Source organism: Volvox carteri, assembly GCF_000143455.1.
Source record: "Volvox carteri f. nagariensis unplaced genomic scaffold VOLCAscaffold_1, whole genome shotgun sequence".
In the NCBI taxonomy this organism is placed as follows: Eukaryota; Viridiplantae; Chlorophyta; class Chlorophyceae; order Chlamydomonadales; family Volvocaceae; genus Volvox; species Volvox carteri.
The window spans coordinates 1,962,219-1,963,073 of NW_003307545.1; the positions used below are offsets into that span (position 1 = coordinate 1,962,219).

Sequence of the window (855 nt, forward strand, 5' to 3'; positions counted from 1 at the left end):
GGGGGGGGGGCATGGAGGTGCCGGTCATGGGGGGGGTTGGGGTGAGCGGGGGGGGAAAGGAAAAAGGGGCCGTGGGTTACACGTGTGTGTGTATGGGAGGGTGTTTTACAGCAGGGTGAAAATCTGGGTGTGCGGGTGGGTGGCTGGGTGCGTGAGACTCCTCCTCCCCCCCCCGGGGAACTTAAGGGGAAGAAGAAGACGTAGAAGTCCCTAGGTCCCATCCCTCCTCCCGTCTCCCCCTCCCCCAACTCCCAACTCTCACCCCCCTTACCCCCGGCGGGTGGTGGTGGTGGGTCCTATCACAGACGCGCGAGGAGGGCTGGTGTGCGTTACAGCAGCTGACGTCACTGACTCGAGTGCACCTGTACAGCATAGAGCTGAAAGGCCAGGTATGGCGGTTTAGGCGGCGGCGGCGGCGGCTCGGTGTGGGCGGCAGTATGTTGATGATGCTAGCAACAGGGATTGGGGGCACTGGGGTTTAGGAAATCAGATTTTGTTACAGCAGCTGCAGCGACTTGTTGTTATTGTTATTGTTGTTGTTGTTGTTGCGGTTCGAAAGAGGGAGGGTCACTGAAGGGGTCTGCTGAACCCATCTGGGCTGAACCCGCGCAGGAACCGCTCAGTCCGTTTGTCTGTCTGTCTGTCAGTCTATCGGTCGGTCCCGGGCCCAAAGCCCCGGCCTGCCCACCGGCAGACGATTTTTTTTGTTGTTTCTTACATTGCCAACATACAATGATTCACACGCTTTTTCACTCACTCTCCCGCCCGCCCTCACTCACTCACTCTCCCGCCCGCCCGCCCGCATTCACTCACTCACTCTCTCACCCGCCCGCTCGCGTTCACTCGCTCACACTC

General features: G+C 59.9%; 1 protein-coding gene across 1 annotated transcript in view; it reads left to right on the forward strand.

Moving 5' to 3' along the window:
* Window positions 1-855, forward strand: part of VOLCADRAFT_86001 (uncharacterized protein) — a gene marked incomplete at both ends in the record, with an annotated part of 4,925 nt that overhangs the window by 2,511 nt on the left and 1,559 nt on the right. The window contains one exon of the mRNA XM_002945685.1: window positions 306-389. Coding sequence (XP_002945731.1) covers window positions 306-389 — 84 coding nt within the window. The remainder of the gene's footprint in view (window positions 1-305; window positions 390-855) is intronic.